The sequence below is a fragment of the Culex quinquefasciatus genome, chromosome 3 (genome assembly GCF_015732765.1).
Source record: "Culex quinquefasciatus strain JHB chromosome 3, VPISU_Cqui_1.0_pri_paternal, whole genome shotgun sequence".
NCBI lineage: Eukaryota > Metazoa > Arthropoda > Insecta > Diptera > Culicidae > Culex > Culex quinquefasciatus.
Genome location: NC_051863.1, coordinates 187050285 through 187067181, shown reverse-complemented (window position 1 = coordinate 187067181; position 16897 = coordinate 187050285). Strand labels below are relative to the sequence as shown.

At 41.7% G+C, this 16897-nt stretch overlaps 3 protein-coding genes across 3 annotated transcripts; 1 reads left to right on the top strand and 2 right to left on the bottom strand.

Annotated features, from left to right (window-relative positions):
• Nucleotides 1-5991: 5991 nt before the first annotated feature.
• On the bottom strand, nucleotides 5992-6530 carry LOC6041055 (signal recognition particle 9 kDa protein). Its single transcript, XM_001850314.2, has one exon. It carries the CDS (start codon nucleotides 6398-6400, stop codon nucleotides 6167-6169), a length of 234 nt encoding a protein of 77 aa, XP_001850366.1. The 5' UTR covers nucleotides 6401-6530; the 3' UTR covers nucleotides 5992-6166.
• A 3192-nt stretch (nucleotides 6531-9722) lies between these two features.
• On the top strand, nucleotides 9723-11315 carry LOC6041056 (polyprenol reductase). Its single transcript, XM_001850315.2, is given in 4 exon segments — nucleotides 9723-9883; nucleotides 10009-10444; nucleotides 10505-10868; nucleotides 10870-11315. Coding segments are annotated over 3 exon segments (945 nt in total). The 5' UTR covers nucleotides 9723-9883; nucleotides 10009-10086; the 3' UTR covers nucleotides 11093-11315.
• Nucleotides 11247-14704, bottom strand: LOC6041057 (sulfhydryl oxidase 1). Its single transcript, XM_038266340.1, has 3 exons — nucleotides 14629-14704; nucleotides 14010-14564; nucleotides 11247-12969 (listed from the first exon to the last, which is right to left on the bottom strand). The coding sequence occupies exons 2-3, from the start codon at nucleotides 14470-14472 to the stop codon at nucleotides 11444-11446; spliced, it is 1989 nt and encodes a 662-aa protein (XP_038122268.1). The 5' UTR covers nucleotides 14473-14564; nucleotides 14629-14704; the 3' UTR covers nucleotides 11247-11443.
• Between the last annotated feature and the right edge of the window lie 2193 nt (nucleotides 14705-16897).

The window sequence follows — 16897 nt, the reverse complement described above, 5'->3', positions numbered from 1 at the left end:
GGGCTAGGACCAATACGCACCTCCCAAGAAAAGAGGTCATGAAATGATTTTACGAACAGTAGAACAAAGGAGAGGGAAAATATAAAAATTGAAACTACTAGCCGTAGTGTCAACATTTGAATGCAAAAAGTATTTTAAAATGCATTTTGCACTAGTTCAATTGTTTTGCAATAATTAGTTTTCAAAAAATGTAAGATTTGACGAAAACAAACATCGAAAATTTTAAAAAATTCAAAAGATTTTTAAATCAACCCAAACATGCTAAAAATGACTTTAAACGCAGGGAAATGCATTTTAAATCAATTTTAGCTGATTTCACTTAAATTTCCATTGACATTTTGAAGTTATTGAAAAAAATATTTTTTGCCCCCTGATTTTAGGGCCAAATTTGAAGGGGGTGACAAAACATTAAATAAAATTTGTACCAGCCTTAAATTTATAAGAAAATCAAGAAAAAGGTTTTATTTGGGCTTTTTCCATCTCTGGCTTGCTCTCGCTACCGTTTAATAAAAAGTGCGTTTTTTCATTCTTTAAACTTAGATTTTTTTTACCGAATTCGGTCAATTTTACCGATTTATCAATGACTGAAAACCGAAATTAGGTAATGATGTTCATTTATGTTCATTGTACTGCCGATTTTCGGTATAATTTCGTTCATTTTGACAGGTGATTTACCGATTTAAACTTTACCGATTTTCAACTCCTGTCTCGTCAGAGGCGCTGGAGCAGAAATCCCACGTTAGAGGAAGGCCATGCCCCGGGGGGCGTAGTGCCAATAGTTTCGTTTTCGATTTTCAACTATCGAATTCGGTTAAGAATTCTAAATATCAAATTCAAGCTTGATTAGATAAAATACTCAAATTCTTCTAAAATATAGTTTTTAGCATTAAAACTATGAGACATGTTTTGCTCAATATTCGGAATTCGTATTTAACTTTTTTTTGTGTTCGGTAAACTACTTTACCGAAATTACCGAAAAATCCCAGCATTTTTAGTAAGGTATTATAAAGAAAAATGCAAATTTTAATTTTGTGTGTTATTTTTTGAAAAAAAAAAAAATTATGCCATAATATCTATGATGAACAGAAATCACTTTACTGGAAGGCCCTTTGTGATTCCTGTGGCGGACATTTGGCGTTTGTAGCAGTACAAGTCGGTTTTGAAGTGTCACCTCAAGACAGCCGAGAGCATCTGTAGGCCAGCATCAAATCAACTTTGTGTGCTTGTGGCCATGGAGAGTAATATCCCTGTGTTTCCGGTCCCGCTTCGATCATCCCAACCGTCGCTACAGATTCTATGAGCTAAGGATCGTGACATCTTCTGGAAATCAAGTCGGACATAGGAAGTTCATCTGTTTGAGGATTTGAAATAAAAAAGTTCAAGATGGTATGTCAGAGACATAACCGAAAGACATAGGACCAAACAATTTGAATGAGTTTTTGGATTGTTAGTGAAATCTGGAATAAGATTATTTTGTTTCACAGATTTTTTTTTTTTTGCAATAAAATATAGTTTATTTGTTGGTATACTTAAAAATAAGAAAGAATTTGATAACCTAATTTGGATATCCTAAAAAATCAAAAATAAACACTTTTCTCTTCTAGGTTGCTGTTTCCGTTGATAATGGTGTTGTACTGGTCGATCCTGGTCACTTGCTGAATCGTCCGGGGTTCAATCCTGAGTTCGTCCGAGGGGATGGGGGTTTGCCCCTTTTGCGTCCTCTTCCAGGGGTCTCAGGAGCCCGGGGGGTTGTCCCTATTCCACTCCTCCAAAGACTTGTGGTTAGGGGGGCCCCGGGTCTCCCGAGCGCCTCCGTGGATCCTTCGTTGGGGTGTCAGTACCAGGCACCCCGGAGGAGCCGGAGGGTGTTCCCTGTTCCACTTTTCTTGTAGCTTGTGGTCAGGGGGGCCCGGGACCTCCGGGCGCGACAGTGGTTACACTTTCAGATCAGGCTCAGCTCAAACTCTAAGACAGCTACATCAATAGCAGTTGTTGCGCATTTGTCAACAAAGACGATGTAGTTAATGAATGCTTTGAGCAATTTTGCTCTTCTTTCATCTTCGATTCCAGCCAGAACAGGTCTAAAGAGCTCGTCAAATGAAAACTGCCGTCATAGATTTATCGGCAAAAATTGCCACAACTCGTATGTTACCCCGGGCCCAAGGGGAACCTGCTTTGAGGGCACCGGCCACTCCAGGTTGTGGCCACTACTGTCGAAATGGCCATTATCATGTTCAGTATCAAAAACCATGAATTTTGATACCCATATTGCCAAAACTCGTATGGTTCTGTAAATGTCCCTCCGGGCCCCCGGGGAACCTGCTTCGAGGGCACCAGTCAGTACAGGTTGTGGCCACTACTGTCGAAATATCAATTTTCATGTTCAGTATCAAAAACCATAAATTTTGATACCCATATTGCCACAACTCTTATGGTTCTGTAAAAGGCCCTCCGGGCCCCAGGGGAACCTGCTTTGAGATCCAGGTTTTAGCCATCACTGTCGAAATGTCAATTTTCATGTTCAGTATCAAAAACCAAACAAGTTCATCCGGACACGGGCATTTCCTCGAAGGCTGCGTAAACGAAATCTTCGAACGAATTGGGGAAAGCTTCCTGACTGACTCGGCTGTGCATCCCCCCCCCCCGAGCTCGTAGTAGATTCGTTGTACTAACCCATACAACAGGGCTACAACAATTTTCACACAGTCTACTAGGTTAAGCGATTTTACTCCAGTGCCCAAAAGTTGCCTCCGCTGGCGGTTTTGCTCGTCCCCGGGTGTATCTGTAGTTGGTCGCAGTCTCTGATGGCATTTTCAGGTGACGAATTTAGATACATCAATCGAACATCCGTGGAAGGGAAACTCGACGCATCGAACCCAATCAGCGTGTACCATGAAACGGGAGTGTGTGTATGTGTGTGTGAACGCGCATTTGGCAATTTTCTTGAATCTACCATCCTACGGCATTTGGTGTGTCATTCTACGGCATTCGCACACAATTTGCCCTCTTCGGTGCTGCTCTCCGATTCTCTCTCTCTCTCTCTCTCCCTAGAAAATAAAGGTGATTTTTCAGAAGAAATCCTTCTCCGGAAGAGAATTTGCGTTGCTAAGGCTCTCTCTCTCCCTGCTGCTGCTGCTTCACCCGTCCGCGGCTCAGAAATTATGAGCCGACCCGACTTGTTCAGCATCTCGGTGGCCACTAAGTGGAGTGGAAAGGGTAGAACGCATTTTTATACTTCTACTTCCCTATTACTTCCCCTCTTTTCACGATCGTCGACGGCCAGTTCTGCTGCGGCGGTTTTCCCCTCAAAAGCGTTCGTTTTGTTAGCTATTTCTAAGCATTTTAAAACATTGAATTTTTGACTTAGACTTACGTCTTTGTCGAAGGTACTGGGGTGTCATTCCAAAAAACCCGGGCCGAAGGCCCTGGATTACTGCGTCATCCGTCAAACGCTTATATCTTCCTTCCCTCTAATCGAATCGACACGATTTATGTGCCATTCGATTCGAAAATTATTCAGCAATTTGCTATAAAACTTTCATTGTTGGCAAAATAGTTTAACTATTGAAACAATTGAATGTTTTAAAATGTTTTCAAAATGCAGAGATTTTGCAAGCAAAATGAGCGCTTCCCACTCACGGACGGGAATGTCAAGTACCTATATTGAGGGGAAAATCATCCGAGCAACGCGACCGAGTGTCGGTCGCGAAAAAGGAGGGGAAGTAGCGGGCCGAAATCATACATAAGAACGCGCGCCAGAGCCCATTCCATCATTCACGTCTCAGACGTCGGACCGGCAGCAGCAGCAGCAGCAGCAGCAGGAAAGCTCAGCCCAGAGCAGCAGCAGCAGGAGAGAGACCAGAGCAGCAGCAGCAGGAGAGAGGGACCAGAACTGGAAAAGAAGTGCGCATCGCCTTCTCGTCGTCACCGTCAGCCAGTTGCCTCTCGATGGCCGGACCGTTAGGATCTTTCGTGGTTGCTGTGGTTCGGAGGTGATTCAATCCCCATCCCTCGTCCCACCCGGGACGAGGCATCAACAAGATGAGGCGCGCGCCTGCTGCCTTCCGCCGAAAAGCCTCTCGTGGGTCAAGCCTTGGTTTACGTCTCATCAAATTCTAGTGTTGAAAGAGTTGCCCTCGTCCCACCCGGGACGAGGCAGCGAGCTAATTTGAATTTAAATTTCAGGAACAAATTTTGGTCTTCGGGGGCGACGGATTGCACAGCTTTCTGAGGCTGCTCTCGCCCCCAACCCCTATGCCCCTCTCCCCTCCCCCATTCGGCTCGCTAAAATTCCTTCGTCTCTTTCTTTCCTCTCTTTGCCGTTCGTTCGTCTTCTTCGACGGCCATGCCTCACGATCTTGAGCAGTTAAGTGAGGAACATGATCCAATTTTACTCGAGGCTGATTCGTTTGGGGATATTTGTGCCACAAAAGTTTCAGAAAATGGGATTCAAACATTGTTTGTTGTTGTGTATATTTCGCCAAGTGCAACATACAAACAGAAAATTTCTTTCTTGATCCGGAATTTGTTCTGGTATGCAAAGCAGGACATCCGCATTGTTGTGTCTGGGGATTTTAACATTGATATCCTCAAACCGGAAAATTTGAAATTTGTTGATTTTATGAATTATGAAAGAGTACCTCAAGCTTGATCTGCTTTCCAATCCTTTGGGCGCACATGCCTTGACCTTGTTTTTGGTAGAAATGTTCTGACACAGTCACGAAGGTATGTTTCGTATTTTAGTTATCATCGGCCGATTTTGACTTTGGTTGATACACCAGCCTAATATAAATTTCGCACCACAATCATTTGCAAATACTACACGCTTTCCTAAACAACTTTGTCGGTTTCGCATCCATCAACAACGCCAGCACCTGCAGCATCCACCGCGGCCTATCACCTATCTGGACAGAACATCTCCCGGCTGCAGCCTTGCGACCAACGCCACCATCCAACTCTAATCGGTCCTTTTTAGGGCCACCAATTTTCTCACGAAAGAGTTCTTCTTGTTCATCATTCCCACCAAACACTACCACCCCGAAATAACGCCCTTAGCTGAATTCCATCTCCCATTCATGATCATACTCCGTAAATCTATTTAAAGAATATAGCTAATTCTTCAAATTAATATATGGAAAACCCACATGTCCACATATCTAAATTTTACGTAAGTCTACGCCATTCCGGTTATGTCTGTGACATAACTACTTTGACTTTTTGAATAGTTATACTATTCTGCCAATACTGTGAATTTTATAGAAAATTGCTGAATGTTTTCCGAATCGAATGGTCCAAAAATTATGTAATTTCAATGTGTCTGGATGAAGATATTACCGTTTGAAATAACGTTCGCCAAATGTGACGCTTGGGATCGAAATTTTGAACTGGCCCCCCAGTATAGTAAGTAAAGACATAGTCCTATGTCAAAATTATTGAAGATTGGGATTTAAAGATACACGATGGTGAACCCTTTTTTTATTCATACAAATATTCTTCCACTTACTCTAACCTACACACACGCCACTAAAGTCAAACCACGCCAATATTACTATATACGCAGTAGGTTACTACCCTGGTCGTTCGCTGTGAGTGTTCGATTGCCGGCATTCTGTTGAAGGTTCGCCTATGGGTAGTTTGCTTATTAATTTTGCGACATCTCATACCCTTAATGTCGTGACGGTTAAACAAGGGCGTCTGTGTGATGTGTCCCTACACCCGTTAAAAAATTCCGTGGCTTTGGGGATGGGATGGGATTTTCGTTTTGATTCAAGCACTGGTATTTGTAACAACAAAATTCGTAAATAAAAATGCAAGTTAAATAAAAATCACAGACAGATGTCTGTTTGGAAATAGAAAATAGAAAAAATCCTTCTAATTGGCTATGATACCTGATTTTTTACCTGGTAAAAAAGTTTAAAAATGTGTATTAGGGGATTCAGTTTAAGATAACAGCGATTTCGCATATCTCTCCGGCAAGCAAAACAAAATTTCTCAAATATTTTAAACAAAGTTTATTTTAGTTCTGCGGACCACTTCCACACTTGAAATACACATCAGTTTTATTACATTAGATAGATACCATTGCAATTCACGCTATAACTCACGGAAACTTCCCCTCATATTCCCCGGTAAACAAAGTCCCAAAATCCTCAAAGGGACGTCCGCGCTACTCCTTGGACGCCATCAGCCACATCAGGTTGCCGCTGAACTTCTCGATCCGCTTCAGGTCGGACAGCACCTCGGTCTTGAACTGGACGCACTTGACGTTGTCGGTCAGCTTCAGCACGACCTGGTTCTTCTGGTGGGTGTACTTCATCGTGAACCGGCACTGGCACGGGTTGGCAATGTACATGTTCTCCGCCGCGATCTCAAAGTCCTCCCAGGATTTGGCGAACACCATGTTTGTTGAATTGGTTTAATGTGGGTTCCGTATTAAATTAGTTGAAGGAATTCTGGCTACAGTATCGTGCGTGTACTGCTGCTGCTGGTGAGGGTGGTTTTTTTTTGTTGTTTTGAAAGTGATGTTGGCTTTTGACAGTTCGTGCTAGTGGCTAGCTAACGTCATCAAATCTGGGGTGGTGAGTTGTCATTGGGGTGGTGGATTTGGACCGAATGGTCGAAACGTGGTGGTTAACCCTCAACCTCAGTTTTTATACAGTCTTTAATTCAATTTTATGAAAACAAAAATCATTTTACTTCACAATGTTTAAATTGGGTTATTTGGAACTGCGTTAATTATTCTTATCGGTTGCTGTTTTGACTTGAGCAAAGTTTTTAAAATTGGCAGGATATCGTTATCATTACAAATTGCTATGTTAGCGAAAACTGTTTAAAATTATTAAAATAAAATTTATTTACACATCTTTATACAAGCCAAACTCGACTATCCGAACGCCCTGAAAAAAAACCTTTCGGATATTTAATTACATCACATTTTTTCCGATGTCTTAAATTTATATTGTACACTCAAACCCCGTTGGTTTGGCACCAACTGTTGTCAAACGAACGGGGTCACTTTTTAGTTTGACACCCCTTTTACACGAAGTTCACACATACTACCAAACGTTTGTTTTGATAGTGTGCATGAGCGCTGTGTAAAAAGTGACATTGAAACATTGAAAGCAATGCATTTTGTAATTTAATTGAAAATCAATTATTCAAATTTGACTAATATTGGGTCGCAGAACACAAATTTAATGTTGAAAGTAAGAAAAAAAAGTTTTTTTTTTCATGATTCGATTATCCGATACTAACCTTCGTATAATCGATCTTCGGATAATCGAGTCTGGACTTTATACAAATTTAATACGGGTTTGCCTCTTTGAACTATGCGACATTCGTTTGGAAGTTCGCTAATTTAATGCGAGGTAAAACTTTAGTGTCATCAACAAAGTTGTTTAAATGGCTCTATAACTTTCCAGAAGTGAACAAACCCCTACAAATATTCGTAAAAAGTAAGATTTTTTGAAACACTTTAAACGTGAACTACTATAATATTAAATCAATTGGGTACTAAAGCCCTATGTCAATTTTTATGTACAACGGTAAAAACACGCTAAAAAACATTTCTGATCACTTTTTATTCATTTTAATGCAATTTTTTTTTTTTTGACAAGACAACATTTTTTGGATGGATCAACTATGGTCCCCTTGGAACGAGCTGTCAAGTAGGAGCTTTTCTGTCAAGAAGGACCGCGAGGTTAATGTTTCAAAATTGATTTAAAAATCCATTTTAAACTTTTTGTGATCGTACAAAGGGTCATTGTACTCAGAAAAATAAGCTTTATCGCTGTAAACAATAATATCAGCAATCTAAGCTTCATTTTAGGACCCAATTCAAGAGTTGTTCTTACGATTAGCACACGCAGAAAAATAAGGCATATTTGAATCAACAAAACGTTTTGTTGATTTGAAAATCATATTTTTTGTTGAATCAACGCTAAACGTCAAAGCAGCTTTTTCAAAACAACAAAAGACTTTTGTGGAATCGAGAAAATCAAGGTTTGTTTCAACGCAAAATCGGCGTTGATTATATTCAACAAAAATTTTGTTGATTCAAACCTCGTACAGGCTGATTCTACAAAACTTTTTTCTGCGTGCAATAACTTTTCCAAAGACATCACATTTGTTTTCAAATAATTATGTTCGCATTTTAAATATGCGAAGTACTGAAGTACTGTGTTCTTTTCTTTCCTTACATTTGTTTTAAATTAAATTTCGGGAATTAATATCAAATCAAAAGCCTGAATCAGCAATAATAAAAAAAATGATAGCTCCTCATTTTTTGTGTATGTATTTTATTATTTACTGAATTATTTGTCAATTATGTATCACAAACCAGACCACGCCTTATTGTGAAATTTTAAAACCTTCTGTATGATATGGTTATTGATAAATAGGTAGCCGATTTTTAAGCTCACTAAAGCATTATTTAGCAATCTACAAAAGATCAGAAAAAAATAATTAGGTACTAAAGCTCTTTGTAAATTTCTATGTACAACGGTAAAAAACACGATTAAAAACCATTTCTGATCACTTTTTTTCATTCAACAAAAATTATTGACAAGACAACATTTTTTTGATGGATCAACTATGGTCCCCTTGGTCAAGGAGCGGCCGTGGCTGACTGGTTACGGTGTTCGCTTTGTAAGCGAATGGTTCTGGGTTCGATGCCCATCTGCTCCCAACGAGAAAGTTAAGAACACATGAATTTGAAATGATAAATATGAACGAAAAATCAAAGTCGCTCGAGGCGGGGTTCAATCCCCCGTCCTTTGGATTGGTAAGCAAAAATGCTAACCACTAGGCCATGACGACTTGGTGAGCGTGGACAGGAATTAGGAATACTGTTACAGAGAGCGAGTTGTGGCGCTTTAACCACGGCAAATAGTGTCCAGGGCATTCGTGGAAATACAATGTCCCATCCCAGAGGGTCCCGGAGTACCAAACCTTCTTAGCATGGTGCTCCCAACGAATACAACCAAATCTCGGAGCGTATGGTGGTGTGTCCCCACGCTTCTTCCTCCCCTGTCGATTCAGAATTGTGTTGTTGTTCGAACACTCAGTGCTCAAACTCAACCCAATCGAGAAATTAAAAGTGAGAGTGTGTGCAACATGGAGTTAAACTTTCTGTGCAGTTGCTGTGAAGGTTCCCATGGCACTTTGAAAAGTTTAACTCCATGTTGCACGCACACACTCTCACTTTTAATTTCTCGATTACGAGTCATCTCTGCGATACGGCTTTACGCAGTAGGCCTGGCCGCTTTAACGCTTGTAATGTTTCAATGCATTTCAATGCAATGACGCACTACAAATGTTAATAAATGACAAGAAGAGTGCTAGGCGTCATCTAACCTAAGGCACTCTCCAGGATCCCTTCGAAAGATTGGCTGCGCTAGGGTCTGATTAGATTAGATTAGATTAGGATCAACTATGGTCCCCTTGGTCAACGATCTATCAAGTAGGACCTTTTCTGTCAAGAAGGGCGGTGAAGTAAATTTTTAAAAATTGAATTGAAAATCCATTTTGAATCCCTTGCGGTCGTTCAAAGGGTCATTGTACTCAAAAAAATAAGCTTTATCGATGTGAAAAATAATATCAAAAATTTAAGCTTAATTTTGAAGACCCAATTTAGAATTTAATTTTCATCGTTTTTCAAACGCTTGGAAATACATAAAATTCACGAAGCTTCCCTATCCGATATCACCGCACCGCACTGTTTTGGAAGTAAACAAAAAATCAAAACGACGTTGTTGTTGTTGGCTGCGATGTTGGAAGGTGTTGGTGGCCGTCCAAGTTCGTGATCACACGGGAAGGTTGATGTGTGTTGAATTTTTGAGTGGATCCAAGACTTTTATCACGCGAAGATTTACTTCTTTTAAAGGTGAGTTGTGAAGACGAGCGAGGTGCTAATCAGGTGTGGTCTCGTCGCTGAAACAGGTTTAGTATCCTGGCCAAAGTTTTTAGTTTTTTCTGTGTGTGATTAATAATGGGTTGATTTTCTTTCAGAAAAGTTCGATTAATTACAGTGTGTGATGTGGCACAGGTGATTGTACCGTTATATTAGTAGAATAATATAAAGCCAAGATGCTGGACACGCTGTTGGATCTGCGTTCGATCAACCTGATCAACTTTCTCTTCGTGCAACTGTTTGTCCTGATTGTGGTTTTGGGTGGTTTAATTGCCACGGTAGAGCGGTACCTGCCGAACGCCATCAGGCAGTCGTTCCGGTATGGCAAACACGCCTTCCAGGGTCCCCAGGACCGCTTTACGTCCCTGCTGGAGGTTCCCAAGTCGTGGTTCAAGCACTTTTACGTGTTTGCCGCGGTCTGGTCTGTGGCTGGGTTCTACTTTATGGTGAATGCCTACTTCATGGGCCGCCCGACGCCCGGGTTTGTGGTGGACTTTTTGGACATTATGGCCACCAGCAAGCGAACGGTTAGAAGTGAGTTATGCAAGAGCATTTTTCAAGGGAGACTTCAGTTAATGGCGCGCTTTCTTTCAGCAACCCCTACGGAGACCATGGTGGCCATCACGCTGATAACCATCCAGTGCCTTCGTCGGTGTTACGAAACGCAGTTTGTGCAGGTGTTTTCCAGCAAGCTGAAAATGAACCTGTCCGCTTACCTCGTGGGTTACGTGCACTATTTTGGTGAAGTTGTTGCGCTCCTATCGCAAGCTGATGGATTCGTCCGGGAGAACACTGCCGCTTCGTTGATGCCGTACCGCTTCGAGCTGACCCCGCGGATCGCTTTCTGGATTGCGATCTTCATCTACGCGTGGCGCTATCAGTTTCAGTCGAACCTGATCCTCGCCAACCTGCGCAAGGATCGCACCGGTGCCGTCACGACCCAAAAGCATTCCATTCCCGGGAGGATACTTTGAGCTCGTCTCGTCGCCGCACATGTTCTTCGAGGTCGTGATGTACGTCGCACTTTACGGACTCACCTGGCGCAACACGTCCAGTCTGTACGTGCTCGGCTGGGTGATTTCTAATCAGATGATGAACGCCTGGCTCACCCACCAGTGGTATCGGGAGAACTTTAAGGAGTACCCTTCGACGCGGCGCGCCTTGATTCCTTACCTGCTGTGAGAGTCTTTGTCGCGCGGCGATCAATGGGACGTGAATCCATTCGAGATTCTCGATTGTGACTCAGCCCGGCACAACTGCGACTTAAGGGTTAGCGAGAAAGACATTCTTCGCTATCGCTCCAAGGATGGTGACACAAAACAACACAAACACAGCGTTCTGTTTACATTTGGAATGTTGGCCAACTAAATAAACCAATTTTATTTATTTCTTACTAAAATCACAAGAATCAGCGTTAATTCTTAACGGAGTGTGTCAATTAGAGACTGAAAGAACGTTCCCCTTTTATTCTGGTATAGGTTAAAAGTCTTGTCGGTTAGCTTCTCTGCGTGCGGACTAGCGTAAGTTTGGCGTCTACACCTTCCCAAGAATGTCATGCGTGTACAACTTTTTGCGGTAGCCCCGTCGCACCACCAACTTGACCGCGATCACCAGTATCACCACGCAAAACACCCACAGCAGCGCTCCCATCCGGATGTCCATTTCGTTCAGCACGTTTCCAAAGATCCGATTGCCTCCCGCAGGATGATAGCTATCGCCGTGAACTAATCGTTGCGGCACCAGTCCAGCTTCCTGCAGTCCCAGCGGATGACGATTGTCGAATCCGTACATTCGCTTCAAGAACGCCAACACTTCGAGTAGATTCCACTCGTGGCCGTCGTCCAGCGTGTACTGCCGGTGGTTGTGGTGATTGGTAAGCATCTTCTTGCGACACTCGGGGCACGTTTCGGCGTCTGGAAATTGGATCTTCGGGTGGTCCGAATCTTCCGTAGCGTCACCGGAAAGTCGCTTGTTGACCTCGTTGTGACTCGACCACAGCCAAAGGATCGCGTCGTCTTTGCTAGTCACGTTCCAAATTTTGTTCCGCGCAGCCATCTGCTGGAAGTGACTGGAACAGTCGGAACAACCAAAGAAGTACTTGATGTAGCCGTGCATGGCCTGTAGGATCTCCAGCGGATCTGTGGAGATTTCCGACTCTGCTGCTTGCACCGTCAAATAGTGGAACAGTGTCCAAAGGCCGCAAGGATACCGCCTCAAGCCATCCTTCTCGCTAGAACATCCCATCCACCGGGTCGAGCTGAACACCGGCGCTCGATTCTGCTCCAGTTGCTTGATCTGCACCGTATACTCTTCCGCTTTCACTTCACTCTCCGCGTTCAGCACGTACTGCCGCACCTCCTTCAAAAACTTCATCCCATTATCATTAAACGGGAAGTACCGCACCAGAACGTTCAGAAAACGCTGCAACGCAAGCAACCGCTCTCCGTCAATCTTCTTGTACCTCGCCACCTCCTTGAACAGTGCAAACCGTACCGCCTCCTCCAAATCTGCTTGATAGATCACCGTCGGCCCCAGTTCCTGCACCCTCTCCTTCAGCGCTTCCTCCTGCTTTTGCTCCATAATCGCCGATATGTCCTGCTCCGTTACCGTGTCCTTACTCGTCGACTTGGTCGACACCTCAGTCACACTAATGTGGTGTTCGTTCAAGTGCCTCCGGATCGCCCCGGCCACCTTCTCCCGACTAAACTCGTCCACCGGCAACCGAATCTCACCCATCGTCCCCCCGACAATCACCTTCAACCCACTCGGTTCCGTTTTATCCGTGGTCCTCCGAACCACCGCCAAACTAGTATCCACAAAGTCCAGAATAACCTGACTACCCACAGTCGTTCCGTTGGGTTCGTTTTCGTTGACGAGGTACGCGTACTTGGGCGGAACCGTGCGACCTTCCGGGGTTGCGAACAGGTCCGCCTTTTTGAGCGTGGACAGATCCAGCGGGGCGAATTCGGGCCAGCCTGATGGCTTGTGGGTCACGTTGTGCATGTGCTCGATCAGCGCGTTGATGACCTCGGCTTCGGCGTGGGCGCTCAGCGAGTCGCCTGAAATGGGAGATCTTTGTGTGAATGTCCGGAATGAGGGTGTAAAAATTCTTGCAAGAGACGTAACACGTTCATTTTTTGAGAGGAATGCGATCGTTATTAATTTTCTTAAGAAATACGAGTAATACAGAGTGGAGGCCAAATTACTCACTCTTTCTTGAAAAAAGAGCTATGTTTATCAGAAAATCCAATTGATCTTTTACTTATTTGTAGAAAAAACTGTAATGTATGGCCAATTTAAAAGTTGCTTAAATGAATTCTCATAAGTTTTCTTGTATTTCAGATGACCAGCTGTAGATATTAACAATTGCTTCGTTGCACATAAGAAGGCATCACTCAAAATAATTCTTCAACCTTTACCAAACGACACATCTCAAGTAAGTAAAAAATCTCCCAAAATCTAACCCTTTCAGCATGGTATGATCGTTGACAATGTTGCCTCCGGTGAGCAAACAGGCAAAGTGCAAAGCTTTTCGTTGCGTCTAGGTCAAAGCACTGCTGAATCAGATCGTGCGAGCGTGAAATGCAAAGGGGGGAATATTTTGATTCATCATCGCTTTTTTGTTCTACTGTAAAACCATTCTGTTCATAGAGCCCAAAAAAGTGAAAATGTTTGAGCAATCGATCGCCAGTTTGTACAGTCTACAGGCTTGGTTGTTTATCAAACAGTTTCAACCTGTGTTACAAAAACACACCTGCTGCGGACTCTTGATGCCTGCAAATGTGTAATCTCGATATCTTTAATGGGCATACACGTGTAACAATTACTGGAAAAAATCTTCACACTATAAGGCAGAGTTGCTGCTGGAAGAACATTTGCTTATTCAAATGCAGCAATTCGTGTGCGCTGAATGAATTCAAACAATTGATAGCCCAGCTTCTTCATGGATCCATCCGTCGATCAATTGACTGTTTTATCGCTCCTGCCCAAAGCAGCTCCTCACGTATGCTGTTCCTTATCGCACAACCTGCTATTTACGTGTGTGCCACACTCACCCAGCATCTTTTGAGGACGTGTACTTCAAGAAGAACCAACTCACCAATTTTCTGATCACCATCCTCGTAGTACGGCGCAAAGAACCGAATCGTTGGGTAGGCCATCACCTCAAACTCCCGACAGATGGCGTTGTTCTCGTCCCGTGAGCAGTCCAGTGCGGTCACCTTCACCTGCCTATTCCATCCCAGGATATCGCTCGCCAGCTGCTTCCAGACTGGGGCGTAACGCCGGCAAAAGCCGCAGTACGAGTTGTAGAACTCCACCAGCGATGCGTGCGACTTTCCGTACACCTGCGCCTTCAGGTTTGCAGCATTCAGCGAGATGACCGAATCGTTGCTATCATACAACCCGGTATTTTCGTCCTTGCTGGACACGGCACTATCGGCCTGTCGTTTCAGCAGGTGCTTCTCGTACAAGCTCACACCCGCGCCATCGGTTCCGTCGGACACCAGCAGCAGCAACAGCTGGATCAGACAACCCACCACTATCAACTTCGACGACGACATCTCGAGCGGAGGAGGCTCGCAGATCTACTGATCCATCTGGTTACGCCGACGGTCGGATTTATTAGCGTGATCCTCGCGACTCGCCAATTTACCTATTGAAGTCAATTGAAGCAGCGCAAGGCAATGCAAACTACACACTACACTTCTTGCGAATACCTTTTGTACGGCTGCTTTCTCGACGACTGACGTTCCTTCTGCTACGACACGGACGAGGAGGACGTGACACTGTGGAATACCTAAGCAGCAAGAGCGAAGGAGACGGAAGCCGTTTGTTATTGTACGTTTCGAGCTTGCTGGCCTACTCTTTGCGTGCAAGTCGACGTTGTGTGCATACAACATGTATTCTGATTTCTTGGCCGCGTTCAGTGGATGTTTCTGAAGGGTGGTTGCTCACGTGGTTTGATTTGAGATTTGTAAAATTAATTTTACAGTTTGAATAAGAAGGAGGAAGGAGGTAAGAAGGATTTTTATGCCATACATTATATATTAACAATTTTAAAATAGATCCATCGAATTTAAATATCCATCTCTAAAGTTATTTGAATATTATTTGAACCTTGGTCGAAATCATCATATCTGCAGAGTTTCATGTAAATCCCTTTATGAAGATCCTTGGGAACTAAATGTGAGACATTTTGTTATAGTTTTTGCTTTTGACTTTTCAATATAAGTCAATTAGTATTCTTTAACATTTGATGTCTCCGGAATTATATTTTTTTAATCGATTTGAAAATTATAATCCTGTATATTTTTATTATAGAATAAATTAATACCACAATCTTATTTTCTGTTAAATTTTACGGTAAATTGTCGCATCATTGGCTATTTAAAGATTGAGTTCCATTTCCATGTAATTTACCGATTTTCAAAAGCGCTCTTTGAATGGAATTTTATGCCAAACACCCATGTACTTAGTAAATTCACCGATCAAAACAAAAAATATTTTAAAAAAACTGAAAAGTGAAACAATCTGTGCTGATTTTACTAAATCGTGTGTTTTTGTCAATGCGCTGGAATTTTTTTTTGGATTCAATTTAAAAATTTCTGAAGAAAAAGAAAAATAAACTGCAGTAAAAATTTCATAATGTTCTCCGCTTTAGACTTATTAACTATAAAAGGAGAACATTATGAAATTTTTACTGCAGTTTATTTTTCTTTTTCTTCAGAAATTTATAATTTTTTTTATGGATTTATGTTTTTTAGACAGCCAAGCTTGAACCCAAAAAAATATTGTTTTTGTTTTACCAACTCTTGCTGAACGAAAATCCGTATACTGTACAAAGTTTTACTGTACAACATTTTACTTTGGTATCAGATCGCTTATGACCTGCAAGTAGAGGGTGACGATTCTCGAGAATTTCAATTTCCTGGGAATCGAGAGTTGAACTTGGCAATTTCCGGGACCTGAGAGTTTTTTTACTACGCCAACAGTGTCAAAAATTTAAAATGAAAAGTAATGAATTTGTTTTTTTAAATGAATTCAGTTTCTGTTAATTCATACTAATTCTATGAAACGTTAATTTAAGCAGCCTCATTGTTTTGAGGAACTATATAAAAATTTTGAATTTTTTTTCTGAATCTGCAAAAAACAAAACCGTTTCTTGAGTTTTTCAAGACTCAAAATTGTAGTTTAAAATATTTACGAATCTTAATTCGCACTGAGTGATTTTTCAAAAGTTTCACAAACTTGTTATTAGTTTTTTAAGAAAATAACTAATATAGCTTATATATAATTTCCCATTATCGGGAATTTTGCAATATGATAAACAACGACTCAAAACAACAAATGAAATTGTTTTATGTAATTTTTTAGTTCAACATTAAATATTCATTGAAGAAATATTTACAGGGTTTTCCTGGCCAAATGTTCACAATAAAACTAGATTGGATTGCTATGCTCAAGAGAAGATATGGAAATTGAACTTAACTTGGAAAAGCTTTTCCCTTTTACAAATAATTAGAAAAAATAATATTTGAAAATATAACATTTGATTTCATATCTGGGGTGTAACTGCAAAATAATGTTTAAGGTAAATTTTGGAGTCCACCTTTTTTTTGGCTTCTCTAGATTATAGTTATTGGAATTTTTGACAAGTTAAAATTTACACTTTCTGAATAAGAAGATTAAAGAAACATTGGCTTATTCGAACTAGAACATCGAACATTGGACATTCAATGTTCTAAACAATTTGGAATTTTTCAAATGTTTATCTGATTAGTTTATATAATTTTGCTTCGATATTTTTAAGTCTCGACCGAATTTTCCGGAAATCGAGAGGTCCAAAAATGGTCAATTTCCCGGGTAAAATTTCCCGGAAATTCCTGCTCGTTACCCTCTACCTGCAAGCTGTTTAAAAAAAATCTTAAAATAAACTGCAATTTGCTTAAATAAATCTTTACCTTCTTTCAATATATTGTAAAAGTT

Bases quoted from the DNA above. Each gene is read 5' to 3' on its own strand.
- LOC6041055 (XM_001850314.2), bottom strand. From the start codon at position 6,400: ATGGTGTTCGCCAAATCCTGGGAGGACTTTGAGATCGCGGCGGAGAAC.
- LOC6041057 (XM_038266340.1), bottom strand. From the start codon at position 14,472: ATGTCGTCGTCGAAGTTGATAGTGGTGGGTTGTCTGATCCAGCTGTTG. The intron at 12,970-14,009 runs GTGAGTTGGTTC...CTCCCATTTCAG, and splicing joins GGATGGTGATCAGAAAATTG to GCGACTCGCTGAGCGCCCAC.